At 40.6% G+C, this 17,163-nt stretch overlaps 1 protein-coding gene across 2 annotated transcripts in view; it reads left to right on the top strand.

Annotated features, from left to right (window-relative positions):
* Positions 1-17,163, top strand: part of MLLT3 (MLLT3 super elongation complex subunit) — a 285,903-nt gene that overhangs the window by 254,963 nt on the left and 13,777 nt on the right. For both annotated transcript variants that reach the window (XM_042965146.1, XM_042965147.1), the window contains exons 6-8: positions 9,307-9,382; positions 11,252-11,381; positions 13,995-14,094. In XM_042965146.1, the coding sequence (XP_042821080.1) occupies positions 9,307-9,382; positions 11,252-11,381; positions 13,995-14,094 (306 nt within the window). The remainder of the gene's footprint in view (positions 1-9,306; positions 9,383-11,251; positions 11,382-13,994; positions 14,095-17,163) is intronic.

Below are 17,163 nucleotides of genomic sequence, written 5' to 3'. Positions count from 1 at the left end.
TAGGGAATGTGTTGATCCCAAATGCCACAGTTTTTAAGGGGGTACATTAAGAAGAAAACAACAACAAAAACCCCCCACCTCCTAATGTGTTCACATGAGAACAATCTCTTAAATGGCTGTGTTTTTGCTATTTTCATTTGTTTTCATTAAATAGAGGGGAATTCTTAAAGAGAGTTTTATTTTTATCAACTTTGTGTTAGTACTTAACACTTTAGATAGAAGCGAATGTAAGTATAGCATATTTAGATGTTAGGCTGTTTATAAAATTTTCAGTTCCCCTTAGCGTGTAATTTTCAGCAAACACTATAAAATTATCAGACAGACCCACAGTAAAGATAATCTCAAATTGCGGGAGGTCATGTTAAGCATTTTGTGTTGAGTTTTTAAGATCTTTGTGCACTTTAACATCTTTTAAATAAGTCTGTGTTACCTCTTATTTGACAAGGAGCTTTGTTAGAGTATTTCTATTTAACTTCAAAGTTAAAATTTAAGCTCTAAGTAAATTTTGAGTGTAAAATATAAAATACAAAAATCTGGATGGTCTCTAAATAAACTGATATGACACTGCCTTGTGTATTTAGCACCTATCACTCCAGAATTTGTAATCTATGTGATATAATTAAGATTTGAGCAGGCAAATTACAGAATTCAAGCTGATAATTCTCTATAGAGTTGAGGTTAAAGCTCATCTCTCTCGATAAACTTGTATCCCCAAGGTATGTATATTTCTAAATTGTAGCAGTGACTGTGCTAACATTCCGTACAAGAAGGCACATACAAATTCTGGAAAAATTAAAAAGAAAATAAGTAAGGGTTCTATTATTTTCTTCTACCCCCACGGATTATCTTACATACATCTATATGCACATGCATGCACATACCCACCCCCATGGAACTTTGGAGTGCTGATCCAGAAGAAAGGGATTCAGTGTGTTACCTGGAAAGCACACTGTTATTTTAATTAGGGAGATATGGGTGTGTAAAGACTTAATGCTTGCAACTATCAGCAATCTTTGTGATATAAATCATAGACTGATAATGAGAAATGTTGCGTTTTGACCTGGTGATGATCGGATGGTTTTAAATCAATACTTTTTCCCCAGTGGACTTTGGTTATTTTGGAAGTCAAAGTACCACGGAAGGAAAGGTCTTAGCAAATAAAATGGAGTCTTGATGCTGCTGCTAGGATAGTAAATCTAAGCTTCACATTTAATGGGGGAAATTGTCTAAGATGTCCAAAGATTAAAATTAATAAAACTTCTTGACATTTGTGTAAGACTATAAAGGTTCTATAGCTGTCCATCACATGCGCTATGGCCGTTTTAAAGTAAGCCATTTTTTTAAAAAAGGTCTAAAGTTAATGAGAAAATGCAGTTTAACGTCTTGACAGATGATCTCTTCAGGTGTATCTGTGCTTTACTTCATTTCAATTAATTACATCTTTTTGATACCCTGAACTCATTCTATTTAACTTACTTTAATATTTTAAGTTTTATAATCCAAAACTGAGAGTTACAACCGCATATAACATAGGACTTTGTTCAACACTGCCCTTATATGGCAAAAGAATGCAACAATACTTTTACAATATTTCAGGCGTCTCCTGCACTGCACAGGTGGGTTATTTCACAAGGAACTGAATAGTTGTTCTGACAACAGTTTCAGGATCTTATTGTTAACTGATGAGCAATGGTGTTCTAATGTTCAGTGGTCCCCTTCAATAGTGGTTAATTATGGGGCAATTCTGCGAGGAAACTTTTTTTTTCTTTCTCTTTTGTGAGGCATTACAGCTCTAAACCCTGTCACTTGTAACTTTTTTCTTTCTCTACCCTAATCCTCAAAATACACGAGAGAGAGAGAGAGAGAGAGAGAGAGCGAGCGAGAGAGCGCGCGCAGTTAAAAGATAAGTCTCTGGCTTAACAACCCAGTGGTATATTTTATGGCCAGTTGTGAAACACAACTTCTATGCACATGGTCTTTGCTCACGGAATAACAACATGCTTAGAGGGAGTGCAACTGTAAATGGTCTGTTTCCAGATAATTTCTCATTCCTAAAGCTCTTAACAAGTGTGTGATTTGGGGCACACATCTGGAATATACACCATCCTGCCACAACCGGATTTTTTGGAAGATCATATGTTCTGGCCACAATAGTCAGTAGCAGCCTTCCAAGTACAACTGGTGATGATAAAAGAGTTGGGGCTCTTGTGTTTAAAAGAGAGGAAGCTAAAAGAAAATTATAGCCATCCCTAAGTGTGGAAAAGGGTCTCGTGGAAAGATTTATAGGCCCTTGTTCCCCAAGGCCATTTCGTTTCCTAATGGGATTCTGTGTTCTCAGACTGGGGGTGATGGGCACAAATGATGACAGCATTTAATAATAACAGTGAAGGTGACAATAATAAGGAAGAAGGCGGCAAACGCTCAAAACAGAGGCACCACAATCTAAAGCCAATTATCTGGGCTTCCAGGATGATTTTGTCCGCAAGTGGGATATGTAACAGAAATAAGGCTTCTGGTTTGCTAACGGGAGAGAGGGCAGTTCTTAGGATCTTGCTCTCTTACCAGAAAATGACAGGCATGACAATAGCTTTTGAAAATGTAAGGGCCCCGCAGGCTAAATACACTTACAATTTAACATCAAGTTCATTTCATTTGTCATAATACCTGCAAATGGGGAGGGTTTGCCAACCCTTTGGTCACAGGCTTGAGTAACTGTTAAGCAATAAAAGTTGTAGCTTCCTATTCCGGTGTCCTTTCCCCACTTTCTCTTTGTTTTCAAAGAAGGACCTGTTGGCAGATTATTTAAAACATTAAATCTATTTTTTTTTCCCGAGGGTTATGTATGGATTGTATAGAAGAGCTGAATAACAAGAGTAGATCACTTTAGAAGGTAAATAAAGGATCGTAGCGTGTCGCCTGATGTCAGTCTTCTTGATCAGTACCAATGTCAAGAGGATCAGGGCCATTCTGGGAGAAAACTCCTTGCTGTTTTAAGCAAAACTTACTGAACTAGTGAGGGGAGTAGCCAGGATCTGTTGTAGTGTTGATTGGACAAGTGTTAGAAGCAATTGACACAGGCACATTCAGACCCAGGGATGAAGGGTTTTATCACTGGTTTGTTTTGGGTACCGATCACAAGAAGTCCCTCATGGACAGAAGGATATTCAGTGCAGCTTCGACAGTGACCTAGAAAACTCTGTTCCCTGACTAGTGTTATCACAGGGTGTTAGTGTGTTCAGAACACTGCTTTAAATTAATTCTGCTTTTTCAAGGTGTAAGTGGAAAGAGAACTGGATTAGAAGTCAGAAAACTTGGATGCTAATCCTCCTGACTGTTACCTACTGGCCGCTTAATCTTACTGTGCTTTGGTTTCACCATCAGTAAAATGGGGATAAAAAATATGCCCTTTTGTCTTAATCAGCTTGGGCTGCTGTAACAAAATACCACAGAGTAGGTGGCTTACGTAACAGATTTCCTATGTTCTCCAGGCTGGGAAGGCCAAGTTCAGAGTGCTTCCTGATTTGGTTCCCCTGTGAGGGTTTTTTTTCTTACAGCTCCGTCTCACTGTGTCTTCACATGCTGGGCAGGAGAGCTCTTGGTGTCTCTTCTAAATAAGGGTGCTAATCCTATCATGAAAGCCCCACCCTCATGACCTCCCAAATTACCCTAATTACCTCCCAAACGCCTCATCTCCAAATACCATCCTGTGGGGGTTTAGGCCTTTAACATATGCATTTTAGCAGAACACATTCAGTCCGTAACACTTGCCTTTCTAATGGTCAAGCAAAGGAAATAATACGATAGATAGAGTGACACAAAGATATATTATCTTTCTATATAATAAAGTTTTGTTCTTTTAGCATGTTTATTTTGAAGCGGTTATTAGTGTAAAAATCAAATGAAAATAAAAGTTCTCATGTCTGCCCTTTTGATAATTCTTGCATCATTCTTGTGAGATTAACTTAATCCGTGTTATTTCACAACTTTTTAATACTTAGTTCTTTGCTTGCCTGCAAGCTTACCTGTTGTTGACATACCTATCACAATATATTACCTATCAGTGGAAATTTGGTAAGAGACTACACTCCTGTAATGAACATTTCCCATAATTGTTTAAAATGGATATGTCATTTTTCTTTAAAAATGAATTAAGTGTATATTTGAAAGTTGAGTTGGATTGTCTTCAGTTTCTTATAGAAGAGAGACTAAATGAGGTAGTCTTATTTTTTTTCAGTTATATCAAGATACAGTTGATGTATAAAATTGTATTAGTTTAAGGCGTATAATGTAATCATTTGATATGTGGATATATTGTGAAATGATTGCCACTGTGAGTTCAGTTAACATCCATCATAAATGAGATAGTCTTTTAAATGGTATTATATGCTGGGGCGCCGGGGTGGCTCAGTCGGTTAAGCAACCAACTTTGGCTCAGGTCATGATCTTATGGTTTGTGGGTTCGAGCCCTGCATCGGGCTCTGTGCTTACAGCTCAGAGCCTAGAGCCTGCTTCAGATTCTATGTCTCCCTCTCTCTCTCTCTCTCTCTCTCTGGCCCTCCCCTACTTGCTCTCCGTATCTCTCTCTCTCAAAAATAAACATTAAAAAAAATTTAAATGGTATTATATGCTGAGGAAAAAAAGTGTCAGATGATTATTAATTTTTAGTGAAGGAAGCACTAAACTGACAAGAACCTAGTACTCTAGTCACAAAAGTTGATAGAGATATAAATAAAGTGTATTACATTTGTGATTTCTTTGTTTAGCACTCACCCTTGACACAGTCTTTCTGGATATTTGTGCAAAAAAGATCATTTTTATTGCAGGCTCTGTGTTTTCTTTTACTCAGCAAGGCAGAAATTTTGTGGAAAACAAGTAGCAATGTATCTAAAATCATTTCTGTTTAACTAGTTATATTCTCTCCCTTTCCGCTGAAGAAAAAAAAAAGGCATATATTATTCTCCCCCTTTTTTCTTTATTTTGATTGCTTTAAAGATCAAGCTGAAATTCTGTTCAGAAATACAGCAGCCTCTGAGAAAAGATGGCCTCTTCTGCCTTCTGATCACCTAAGGAGGAAGCCTTGCTCCCAGCGTAAGAAACAATGCCAGATTTACAAGCCCTCTCGCGTGACCTGCCTTGACAGGTGTTCTCTTCTGAAGCACTTAACTCGTACGAGTTGTAAACATGTGGTTTTTCTTACTCGTCTTGAACAAAAATAATCCTCCGTAGAAAATCCATTATAAAATGATTTCGCATAGCCATTTAATGTTGAAGATTCCATTGCAAATCTTGGTAGGCCCATTGTTTTGGTAGTAAAGATAGATCTTGTTTTAGGCAAAAGAGGACTATGGGGTCTATTGTAAGTAACAGTAGCAACCAGATGTTGATTAGGTAGCCCTGTAACAGTAGTGGGCTAGGGATTTTGATTCCATTGCACAATTTAACATTATCATTTCCACCTGAGGTTCAGTGCCCTCGCTCTCTGAGGACCTTAATGCTGAAGCAATAGAAATTGAGATGATTGTTTTTTATCTGAATAAAGTCAGGTTTTTATTAGATATTGGGAAAGGCTTGAGCAGGCAAGGTGAGAGAGATTCCCAAGTTTAACACTCAGTGAATGCTTGATATGATAATGAGTGTCATAGAACTTGAGGTGCTTAAGCCCAGACTTCGGTCCCTGTGGAACACAGTGTTTAAACTTCATGTCTAGTGTTTGAGAACTTAGGAGGTCAGTTAAGCATGTGTCCTTTGGGCCTAAACAGGAAGAGGCCAAAACTTTTTTTAGTGGGGCAGATTTTGATATTTCAAAAACAAGTATCCAATTAGTAATGGAAATAATCAGAACCTCACTGAGGTTCCCTTACACTTAGGCTTTGGCACATATACATGTAAGGAGGGGACAAGAGGAAGCAATGATCTTTTCAGTCCTTGGGGTCTGTAAAGATCTTAATCTAGCTCTATGGTGAACAGTTTTTTTAAAAAAAAAACAACCTTTCCTCATTTATAAAGTCATCCTTGATTTGTGTTTTTGGAGAGTAAATCTGATTTTATTTTCAAATAAAATACAGACTTAAAGTGAGCAATGCTTTTTTGCTGTTGCTTGTTGGATGTGATAAACTGTAAGACTGTGTCAGCCCCATCTAATAGCAGAATAGCTTTTTGAGCAGTTAACATCGAGTCGAATTCTGCTGTGGTCTGGTTAGGTAAGTTTAAGGCCCACCCACTATGACGTGATTTTTGTACATGCTTCTTAAGTGTCTTTATTGAGTGGTAACTGCATTTTTTTTCAGGGTGCTTTTCTTGCAGAACACTTTGATGAGAAGGCAAGGATGCTACTTCTAGAAACATCAATCAGTTTCTATTTTTTCTCATGATGCTTTTTTTTTCTCTTCCGCTTTCATAAATTTAAGATTCTTTCCAAAACATGCTTTTGCGTTTAGAAGGAGAGAAATGATTAACCTAGTATCAGTGGTGTTCTGCTTGGAATTTTCATTAATACCGGTTGTTGAGCTTTTACAATATAAATATGCCCCGACCCGCCACACCAAACCCATTGAGTCAGAATTTCCATATATATAGAATCCCCCCCTAACTGATTCTGATGAATATCCATGGCTATGAATCTCTGGATCCTTGATCAGCGGTTCTTAAAAGTCGGGTTGGTCCCCAGAACAGCAGCTGCGTCACCTGGGAACTTTTATGGAATCCAGGTTCTCATCCCTATTCCAGAATTATTGACTCAGAAACTCTGGAGTCGGACCCAGCTGTCTGTGTTTTAACAAGTCCTCCGGGTAATTCTAATGCCCATGAAAGTGGGAGACTCACTGTCTTTGATCATCCCAAGGGGTCTCCTTGGCTCCCAAACCACAAATCCATGTTCTGGTTACAAAAAGCTCCCAGGACAGTGAAATCTGCTGTCCAGCATTCAACATTGTATCCTTTTCCATTCACCTCTGTTGCTTTAAACTTTCTGTGTTCATATTTGCAGTGAATTAAGCGCTATCGCCCTTAAATCCTTTGCGGATCAGGCGTGGTGTTAATGATAAACATTGAACGAAAGCCTTTTTCTCCTGTTGTATTCTGTTCTTCACTCTTGGTCAATTTTCTGATGGTAACTGTGGAATTATTAACCTTGTTTGTGGTTAAGAAGCTAAAAGAAGGCTGCCTGCAGGTTTGGTTCTGGCCCTGGCATGATGCTTGAGGCAGATGGATCAAGTTTGGCAGGGGGTGGTTGGAGAGATGGCCACCATCCCCTCTTGCTTGCCCCATTAATGTCACTCTCAGCAAATAGCTCTGGCAGAACGGCTCCTTTGAGTCCGGTGCAACTGGTCCGGCAGGAGAGGGACCTAGAGCTCCCTCCACTCACTTGTAAGGAAACCTCCTTTTTGGCTCCCACATGGTTTCCAGAACTCTCAAAAGAATACCATTTGCAGACACTTTTCATGGCTGAAAAGAGCGCCGTGGAGAGGAAAAGGAGTGCTCCACGGCGCCCAGGGGAAATGTTTTGCAGCTGGGCATTGCACACGACTGCTAGCCCAACGCCCCGTGTGGTGGGCAGCTCACCTTTGTGGCTCGACAGTGGACGCGCCACTCAGCAGACACGAAGAGCGCCTCACACAGGCGTTTGTGCTCGTGAACCACCCCTTGTGTGTGGGCCACAGACAGCAGCGTGGAGGACATCGTACGGCACATCTCCGGTACCTCTTGCAGCGGTGAAGGGTTGCTGGCCGCCTGCTGCTCATTAGAGATCCTGTCTGGCTCTTTTCCTGCGGGATGAGTGGTAAACTGCTGACACCTGTTTTCCCATCCAGCCCGAGGACGTGAAGTGTGCATTTGGAAGGCCTGAAAGTGCTTCCTTGTGTCTGAGTCTGGATCTCGGTGTTGCCGGGAGAGGAGGGGGTTGGGAGTCGGTGGGGGGCAGGGAGATGGAACAGTCGGTGGTGAGAAAACCGCATTATCGACGGGACTGAGGTTCTCCTCATGGAGCGGCTTCCGTTGGTGCTCTTAGTTTGTCTTCCACGTGGCCCTGATAACTCGGGCGCCCACTGAGCGACGTAGAAAGAAGATAGGTCCTGTACATGAAAAGACCTCATGTTTTTCTCGGATAACATGAGTGTGTAGGTGAGGCTGTGAGCACATTAGAAAGTGGGTGGAAATAGCCCACTCTTGCAGCCAAATGTACCAACAGTAAGTTATGTTAAATTTGGCCTAAATCCGTAAAATTCGACTGTGTTGATGGTATGATCAAATTCTTTGCACTGTTCTGTCCATGCATTTGCTCTTCCCGTTTTTACCTACTGCAAAGCCTTCTAGAAAGTGGCAGATGGTGGAACAGAGGGCCTGATGCTCTGCCTTCAGTCACAGATACAGAGTGCCTGCTGTATGCAGTGCTTGATGCTAAGTATGAGGTGATAACAAGAAGCACCAGAGAGACCCCCGCACCCCTGCCTTTTCAAGTCCCCGCAGTCTGCTGGAGGGAAAAGACACATACATCACAGGTCACGCGACACTGCAGCATATCACAGAAGCAAACAGATGAGAGCCACGTTTTCAGTGGGTTTGGAAAAGGAAGACACCTGTGAGTTGGACAGGCCAGGGAGGGAGTGGCATTTGTCCTGGGTATTAGAGGATGAGGAGAGTCCATGGTGAAGGAGTGGGACATGTGTATGATGCTTTCTCCCTGCATCTGTAGGCTGTGGAATTAAAGGGTGCTTTTTGTTTTTAATTTTTTTTTTTTTTAAAGTGGTGGCAACATTTCCCCATGACTCATTTGTGAGACTTGGCCAGATCTCCTTGTGAACATTACCTCTATTTGCAAACTGTGGATGAATGGGGTTAGGGTTGGGTCATGGCCTTGGACCAGAGTGAAATTAACTGGCTCATAATGTGATTGAACCAGTGACCTTGGCCTCATTACCACTATGTTTTAACCGGTTGAGTCCATCAAACATTGCAGAAAGGGCAATCAAGGTAATCTTTTAGAAGGACATTTGGATAGCAGTAAACACGGGCGTGAAATCAAAGCCAGGTTCTTCCCTCATGTAGCACCCAGGTGTTTGTCTTATCATTCTTGAATTTGTATACTTGTTTCTGCGTCTAGTAAAAATATGGCGGACAAAACACAGAGGACAGCGTGACTCTCCTGTGTCACCGCTTTTGGCTGAATGCATTGTGTTGCCATTGTTCTTACGCAGTGCCAGACTGTTTTTGAAGAGCAGAATATTTGGGGGCGACAATGTTGTTTTTAATTTTGGATGTGTGATGCCCCCCCCCAATGTATTGATTATGGCTTTCTCTTCTTCTTTCAAGTCTGAACAGCCCAGTCCTGCCAGTTCCAGCTCCAGTTCCAGCTCCAGCTTCACACCATCCCAGACAAGGCAACAAGGTATCAGTATCTCCCAGGCAAACTGGGAGACATTTTTCTCATAAAACATCTTAATGAGTTGATTTATGGCCTTATTTTCTACTGTTTTATTATTTGAATGGTAACTTGGCTTTTATGCAGTTGTATTTATTTCCCCTAGGAATGAACTGGAGTATTGTTCTGATGTATGAGGCCGGCCTCTAGAAATTCCCCCTTTTCCAGTCCCTGCCTTCAGAGTCCCATTTTACAAAAGGATTATAGACATAGCCCATTCCAGGGAGCTCCCCAAGGAAATACAATAGCAAAAGCTGGAGTTGAGAGGCTGCGACATAGAGAAATAGGTTTTTACTCTCCCTCCTGGATGTCTTTCATTTTATTTACTTATTTCTTCTACAGATTAATAGACCTGTTTTCTTTGGCAAGTGTTAATTTGCTGTCTTTAAAACATATTTTCCCTCTAGTTGAACTTTAAAATAAAGAGATTTAAATGTAAAGAAATCTAACATGTTTAAACCAGAACATTAACTAAATGTGTATTTTACACATTTCCATGTGTGGAAATCTTCAAATAAGGTCTCTTTTTTTTTTTTTTTAAACATGAAAAGTGAGATCGTATCAAGGAATAATTTGGTTTTGGGCATCATGTTGCACTTTCCCTTTCTCATTGACCATACTCAATTCCTGATGGTCTTCTGTGTTTTGAAAAGGATTAAATTGTTGTATGTATTTGGGCTAAGGCTAAGCTTCCAGGAAAAAAATAAAAGACACTGACCATTTTGGCTACTCAAATTTCTTGTTACACTCCCTTCCAAAGATATAAGCCCACTACAAAAGCAGAGACATTTGGGTTTTGCAGAGTGTGAGATTGCGAAGAATCAACGCTTATTTTAGAACTGACTTAGTGATAGCTGAGATATTTATGTCATAGATTAGACTTTAGGACTCGCCTAATCCAGAATAAAAATGCCTCTCTCACTTTCTTGATTGCCTCCACAGTGTCTTCTTTAACATTAAAGAGAGTGGTCTTGTTTTCATCACATTTAGAGCAGTCAAATGAAAATAAGCCATGCTGAATCTGAATTTTTTTTCCTTCCCCCCCCCCCCCCAGTTATGTCCTGTTCAAGAATAAAACTAGTTATGGCTTTCTCTCTCTCTCTCTCTCTCTCTCTCTCTGTCCCATCTTATGCTGGATACTCTCTTGAATTTTCTGGGCATCTGATTTATTGCATGGTTTTATTTATGTAAATATATGCTGGTATTTTGCCAGGAATTTCTTAAGCAAAATAAAAATTGGCTGCACAACATTGTTGCTTGCCCAAGACCTGGTGTCCAAGATCAATATGAAGATCAGAGATAGGACCTTACACCATGGAATTGACATACTTTATAATCTGAACTTGACTGAAATGCTTGCTTGACCTGAAATTGACCTTGAAATAAAAGGAACAGCTAAACCTTAATAGATCAAAAACTACCACACAAAGGCTGCATTGCCAAGAACAAGTTACAACCATGGTGATTTATTAGCCTCAACTTTTCAATACATGGATTAACCTAACAAAACATTCAATTTACTAATAGACCTTTCTGTTCCTTTTTAGATGTAATTTTTCTTAGAGAAAACAAATACACAGTAACACATTCCTAGGAAATAGAGATTTTCCGATGAACATCCTGGGGCATCTGTTCTGAAAACAATAGTGTTTTGGTTAGATATGACATTCCCGAAACTACCAAATTTGTTTTGTAAATTGTATAAGTATATATAATAATGGGTTTGTTTGTTTTTTCTGTGACCAGTGTTCAGTGCTGGTGAGCAGTCCTGTGTGTCTAATATGACTAAGTGTGCTTGAAGTCACGTGATTGATTGTGTTTACTGTCATTCCTCAGGTCCTTTAAGGTCCATAATGAAAGATCTACATTCGGATGACAATGAGGAGGAATCAGATGAGGCAGAGGATAATGACAATGACTCCGAGATGGAGAGACCTGTAAATAGAGGAGGCAGCCGAAGCCGCAGGTGAGTGACTTCCCAGGGGTGCAGCTCCCTGCGGTGGAAGCCTGCCCGTTCCCTAGCCTTCCCAGTGAAACCACAGCAAAGGTGTGAAACACCAAACCCCGTGCCTGCGGTAACTGGTCACATTCGTGTCCATTGGGTCCCCTTGGCGTGCTTATATTCACCTTTACAGGGAACTCTGTATCCCTTTTCTCAGGGAGCAGAGGTTTTTCCTCTAAACATTCTATGGGGAAAACGTCCTATTAGGAGTCCTTGTTCTTGAAAGCATACGTCAAGGTAGCAGGACTGACAGCTGAAGTAAACTCCGTTCTCATTTGAAGAATGTGCATAGTAAATCCGTTGCTGTAGTCTCAGAATTTAAGGAAACATGTTTGCTGTTTGTAGCTGGAAATAGTAATTGGCTCCAGTGAATTATGTGTGTGACCTAATTAAAACTAGGATCACCTGTGTGTGTTTTCCAGAAAATAAATTCCTTTTAAGTGTGCTGACAATTAGGTTCCTTAAGTAGCTTTAATGCTGTGAGGCATAATTCCACATTAGAAGATGGTAATTCATGTCACTTATAATTAATAGTCAACTTGAAATTGCCTTGAGGGTTTTATTTCTTTATCACGAGGAAAACAAATAGGCATGCTTACTTTAATGTGTTTGAGTAGAAAAAATATGAATCTACTTGAACTTAAAATCCAATTACATTTATAATACTTCGCATTAAATCTTTTCCCATTACCCATTACTGTGTAAAAGGCCCTAAAATTCCTTAAAAGAATACCATCTTAACCCAAACTGGACAGATCATGTGTTTCCTAATTGGTATTTCCTCAGCGTCCTTGGAGGAGGGCTTCTTGGAGTGTATGCCCTCTCAGACCTCTCGGTGATTCTTCCGTGTGGCCACTCAGTACTTACCCTCAATACCTCTTCCTCTACCTTGTCCCCCAAACTCATCGATCTGTGGTTTTTTTTTTTGAATAGGAGAAAATAAGGAGCCTTATGGCCTTGGCTTTGTAACATTTCCCTTTAGAATTGTTTAATCTGCCAAGAAGTAAACTAAAGGGTAGGACAGAAGGACCTAAAAAAGGACCAGAATGTGGCCGTGAGCATATTTTGTAACAGCCCCAAACCCTGACTGCTCTCACATTTACCTGATGAAAAACGCATGACCTATTGAGCCAATTTCCAGTGATTGTTATTTAGAAAATCTAGATGTTCTGTGACTGTGGAGGCTCACCCCGTTGGTGCCCCTTCCCCTGAGTCCGTGCAGGTCAAATCCCACACTCTCGCGTGTTGTCTGATGCCACGCACGTTGTTAGAGATCCGCGTCTTTCCCCCGCCTGCCATGTGCCGTTAGCACAGCAGCGCCTGGGTAACATTTGGTCTTCCCTGTGCTTGTAAAGTCCCCACTGTTTAATCAGCTTAAATACTCAGCCTTACCACTTCAGTCAAGAAGCATTTTAAAGCAGCGCTTCAACTGAACACTTCATTAATGTAATTTAGTTAAGAAAAACAAGTTCCATCAGTTTTTGCTAAAAGGATGTCCCAGTGTATCCTTTTCATTTCCTATCTTGTATCTCGTCTATCTGAATATATTACAGGGCTGGAATGTGATTGCCTATTCACAGCAAAAGAAAAACTGTCCTGATTTCTAGAGCATTTTCTGTCTCTGAAAAGAATATTATATTAGGTTTACCAGGAGAGGGAACAGACTCTGAAGGGCATTTCAGAAAGAGGGTATACATACACCAGTGTAGAATAAAGAAATATCTCGTACTCTGGCTGGAAGAAAATTCTATTTTGTTCTGAAAAGAGAAAAACAGGGGAGGGGTTGTATTTTTGTCATCTTTGGTTGTTGAAAGATATTAGGGTTCTTTAAACAGGTATCCCAAACACACTGTCTTCGTCTTGCTGAAGTAGATTTCCAATGAATTGTTGTATCAGTGTTCAAAACCAGGGCCAGCCTTGAATCACTGCACAGTAGAAATAGTTGGCGTGGGTCTAGCACATTGGGCTTCACACAGCCCATCCTCGATGTCCCCCTGAGCTATCAGTCACACAGGGCTGTTGTGTGACTGACACATATTCTCCTTCGCCACTGTTTCTACTCCCGCAGCCTGTACTTTCGCCGTATTGGTGAAGTGTTCACCTGTCGCCGAGAGGTGGCGGGGGAGGGGGGGTTCGGAAGGAAAGATAGTAACCTACAAACTGATTTTGCCGACCTTCTGCAGGCTTGGGTAACATGCTCCATGGTAGTAGGTGGGTGGAGTTGGAGCAGGGAGATCAACGGGGCCCGTAAAATATAGTGGCTGAACACCAGCCTTGGGCTCTATTGCCTGGGTTTGAATCCCAGAGCCACCACTTTTACCTCTTGGCCCTCGGCGGGTGACCTAGTCTAAGTCTGTTTCCTCATCTGTCGAAATAAGGGTCATTAAAATGAGAAATAGCCGGCAAAACACTCAACACAGTTCCAAATACAAAGGAAGCGCCAGTATGTGTTAGCAGTTGTATGAGTTACAACAAGTTTTCAATGATTTAGCGTTTGGATTCCTTGCTTTCTGCGCCTGTTTCCCTAGATGTGTTAAGAGCTGTCTGTACTGATGCGTGTGACTTGTTTCTTTTCAGAGTTAGCTTAAGTGACGGTAGCGACAGTGAAAGCAGTTCGGCTTCTTCACCCCTACATCACGAACCCCCGCCACCCTTATTAAAAACCAACAACAACCAGGTAAATTGCTGGGTTTGCATTCTTCAAGACTCTGCAAAATTAGGTGTGATCATTTTTACAAAGCACACAAAACTTTATTTTTATTTTTTAATGCTTATTTATTATTTTTGAGAGACAGACAGCAGGGGAGGGGCAGAGAGAGAGGGACACACAGAATCAGAAGCAGGCTCCAGGCTGTCAGCACAGAGCCCGACGCGGGGCTCGAACCCACAAACTGTGAGATCATGACCTGAGCCGAAGTCAGATGTTTTTAACTGATTAAGCCACCCATGTGCCCCAAAGCACAGAAAAGGTTTTAGCCCTTAATTAAAAAACAAAAACAAAACAAACCCTCCCTCTTGATATCAAATAAATGGGAATCTACAACCCTAAGAATAAACACACAGTTGGGGTAAAAGAGAACTTCTGTTGTCATGAAAAGTGTGTTCCCTCAGATGGGTTAATTACACGGATGCCGGTAGGGATGGTGACAGAAAGTGCTGCTCCTGATTTCAGTCTGTTCTTCCCCCTCCTCAGCAGTAAGTAGGCTAATCTAATGAATTAGAAAGACTATACCTGTTGAAGCTAGTATAAAACCTGTTTCTTTGTTTTACTAATTGAAGTAATTTACAACTTTAAATCTTTCATCCTCCGTTTCCTCATCTGTAAATGGCGATATTACTACCTGCCTTGCTGGCTTCTGAGGAGGATGATAAATCATATATTTGTGAAGAACAAGAGGTCATGCTCAGACCTACTTGGCACTTTAAGGTGATGGGAGTAGATTTTATTAGTATAGGTGCTGTGTCTCTGTGTGTGCTCCTCCAGGAAAGAAGATCATCCTTTGGGATTGTAAGAAATTGTTAATAAAATGCAGAGTAAATAATGGTCATTATCATTGTCCTAACTTGAGCAAAAGGAAGACATTAATTTAATAGTCAACTCAGAATATAGTCATTTGGATAAGGTCTAGGCAAAACTTTGAAAGTTCTGATGAAGAGCTTTTGTCAAACAAATGATTAAGACTGGGATATTTTAAATACTAAAACTAATTTCAAGGAGCATGAAATTGTAAAAGCCTCATAGTGCATTGAGTTGATACACTCATTTATGTAAGCCATTCTTATCTGTTTGTCTAGGTAGATTCCCTGTGACCTCTAGAATAATTGCCTAATCCAAGTTCTCATATGAATATTATGAACTTGAAAATAAAAGAACTGTGCTTTTCGGAAATTATTCTTTTTCACAGGTGTCCTACAATTTTAAACGGCCTTGTCCTTGAACTTGTGATCGTTGCTTTATGGGGAAAATGCAATTCTTTAGCTGACGATGTTTTCTTTAAATTTTGCATAAAGCATAAGATCTCGTAAAAATTAAAATACCTCATTTATAAAGTTTGCCCGCAACTTAAAGCCTTCATTGTGGAGTAGGGATAATATCAGTGTTGCCTGCCTCACCAGTTAACATTCAACTGCAGTTTCTTTGTGGCCTACATGTGAATGCCAGCCCAGCCTCATTGTGTTACAGACTGGCTCTTCAAGGGGTTAGTACATTCTTCCTCCCTACCCTACCTCCCCGCACCCATGGGCCCCCCACCTCCAGTGCCCGCCATGCCCCCACCACACATCAAGCACTTCAGGGGCAAGTGAAGACTAAAGCACATAACCATCATCACCAATCAGTCGGGAAGAGCCCTAGGCTGGCTAACTAGATAACTTGGGTTTCTTTTGTAAATTTGTGCTTCAGTATAAGCTGGCAAAAGAATAGAATTTGGACTTTGAATATATTTGCATATTTAATTTAAACCTATGGAGCACTGATTTCCGCTTCCAGTGGTGTGTGTGTGTGTATTAGAACCAGGGTCCCTCATGAGCAGCCAGAGTGGCAATGTCGGGAGTTAGGGGCATGAGGTATGTCCCTCCTGAAGCCCCCCATCTTGCCTTTAGAACTGCCCTTGAACACTTCCTGGATGGGCAGTCTTGAGTTGACTTGGCTCAAGTCTGGGCTTCAGGGAAAGGTTTGGATTCTTTGTCAGACTTTTTTTTTTTTTTAAACCTGTCTAGCAAAACGAGACTGAAAAATGAATAGTATCTATCTGGTGAGGGTAAAAATTACTTTATCCAATTAGATAGCATACCACTGGTTCCTTGGCATATGTTTATTCGATAAATGTAGCTTCACACATGTGAATCATCAATCTGTCAGGAATACTCAGTTATATGTCACTTCCTCCATGCACCTATAAGCATAATAAGAAAGTCCATATGCTTTCACTTTGAGCTAGTCTAGGGTAAGAAATACACGTACCACAAGAGCTCTAATCTCTTTAGAGCATTCTTGGAACTGAGAGAACAAGAAAAGGTTTTTAAAACTTTGTTTAGTATTGGTTTCTTAACTCCTCAAATCACCTGCATTGGTTCAGGTTTGGTGTTATCCCTTTGAAGTCCGTGTTCTGGGACTTCTTAAAAAATTGCTAATCTTATTCTCCATGCTGATGAAGTGAAATAGTAAGAATTTCTTAAAAATATAAAAGTCCCCTAAATTTCACCCTCGGATGTGTTTTCAGTCTTCATTTGAAAGTATGCATGAGAATTTGAAGTTTCCCATCAAATAAAATCAATGAAAACAGACCTTCCATTTCACGGTTAGGCCTTCTTAGTGTGAATTTCCTTCGTTGCTGTGTGTCTTCACATTTCTATAAATTACCAGGCAAAGCCTAGTTTGCCTTACCCGTTCTCAGTTCTTCCAGGGACTAGGGAAAAGGGAAAGTGCTAATTGAGTCAAACATTTTCTAACTATTGAAAAAAAGTGAACAGAGAGCCACATGTCAACAAAGCAAGTAATTAACCTGAGTATTGTTACGAGCTGCTAGCGATCATTAACATGAAAGACCGATCAGAAGAGGATCCATCTGCTGAATAATTGAGTTGTCAGTCCTCACAAAGGGATGCAGAAAAAATAATAATCTTGAAAGTCTGATTCTCAAGCCATATCCTCAGATTAAGGATCTTCGCTCGGTTTTCTGGGACCACCATGTGTAGAAACGGTGCATCTTGGCAGCCTGGGTGGCAGTTTCCTTCAGTAAAGCCT

The sequence above is a fragment of the Panthera tigris genome, chromosome D4 (assembly GCF_018350195.1).
Source record: "Panthera tigris isolate Pti1 chromosome D4, P.tigris_Pti1_mat1.1, whole genome shotgun sequence".
Lineage (NCBI taxonomy): Eukaryota > Metazoa > Chordata > Mammalia > Carnivora > Felidae > Panthera > Panthera tigris.
This window is presented reverse-complemented; position numbering and strand designations above follow the sequence as displayed.